General features: G+C 49.9%; 1 protein-coding gene across 1 annotated transcript, besides 1 other annotated feature; it reads left to right on the forward strand.

Moving 5' to 3' along the window:
* Tc00.1047053442629.9 (hypothetical protein, conserved) lies at positions 1-1,132 on the forward strand (the record flags this gene model as incomplete). Its single annotated transcript, XM_797081.1, has 1 exon — positions 1-1,132. A coding segment is annotated over one exon (1,132 nt), but the record flags the coding sequence as incomplete, so codon positions are not given.
* Positions 1-1,132: a sequence feature (haploid, non-Esmeraldo-like haplotype).

Raw genomic sequence — 1,132 nt, forward strand, 5'->3', positions numbered from 1 at the left:
GAGGACGCAGAGGACACGACAGCAAGAGGCAAGAAGTCGCGAAAGAAGAAATCCAAAACCAAACGAGCCTCTTCCGTGACGCTTGACGAAGTTGCCGCTAAGATGAGCCCAGAGAAGTTGTTTGAGTTCCTTTGCGTGGATATGGAGGTGGAAAGCGCCTCCTATGACTTCCGGGTCGGCGACAATGATGGTTATGCCTACCGCGTAAGGCTGCGTTGTATTCCACAAAATCACCTCCCTCTTGTGAAACCGGCCATGCAATCATTGGAGGAAAAGGGTTTTATTAATTATTTTGGCCCGCAGCGTTTCGCATCGTACACGAAACAAAACATGCATCCGGGGCTTCACCTTCTTAAAGGAGAGTTTCGTGCTGCCGCAAACATCATCGTCCAGCAGTTTTACATGGACTCTGATATTGCGGCTGAGAAGCGACGTCGCGGTGCAGGGTTTGTAAAGATGTACCACTCCAAGGCGATGGGATTTCGAATTCCAGACCGCATAAAATTAGATGCGAAGCGACGCTCCATCGCAGAGCACGGCACGGCGCTGCAGTCGATTCTTGACAGCGCCCTGCAGGCGGCGACTTTACTTGAAGAGGATGAGGAAAAAGGATCCTCGATTGACCCCTGTGAAGAAGCGTTCCTGCGTGTTGTTGGTCCGAACGCATGTCTGATGTTGGTGCATGAGTTCCTTGCGTTTGTTTGGAATGATATTGTCAATCAACGCTTTCAGCGCTACGGGACATTTGCGGTTCTTCCAGGTGATCTTGTGCGTCGAAACCCATTGGCTTCACCCCATTCAAAAGAATATCAAAACGTTGTCTTTGCGTCAAAGAGTGGCATCGACAAGGGTAAGTATACCTTTTCGGACGTGGTGTTGCCTCTTCCTGGTGTGGGGATACGGTTACCGGAGAATCACACAACGGACTTGTACATCGTTACACTGCAACGCATGGGCATTTTGTTTAACCCAGAGAGCAAACAATGGGACATTTTTCGTCCCAGGCGTAGCTTTAATGGTGAAAGCTCCGGTCAACGTGTGGCTGGGATATCATCGCCGTACCATCGTTTTTCGTCCTCCTTTGCGAAGATGGAAGAAGAGTTGGGTAACAGTACGACCATTGTCGAGCCTA

This window comes from Trypanosoma cruzi, genomic scaffold, assembly GCF_000209065.1.
Source record: "Trypanosoma cruzi strain CL Brener 1047053517117 genomic scaffold, whole genome shotgun sequence".
Taxonomy (NCBI): Eukaryota; Euglenozoa; class Kinetoplastea; order Trypanosomatida; family Trypanosomatidae; genus Trypanosoma; species Trypanosoma cruzi.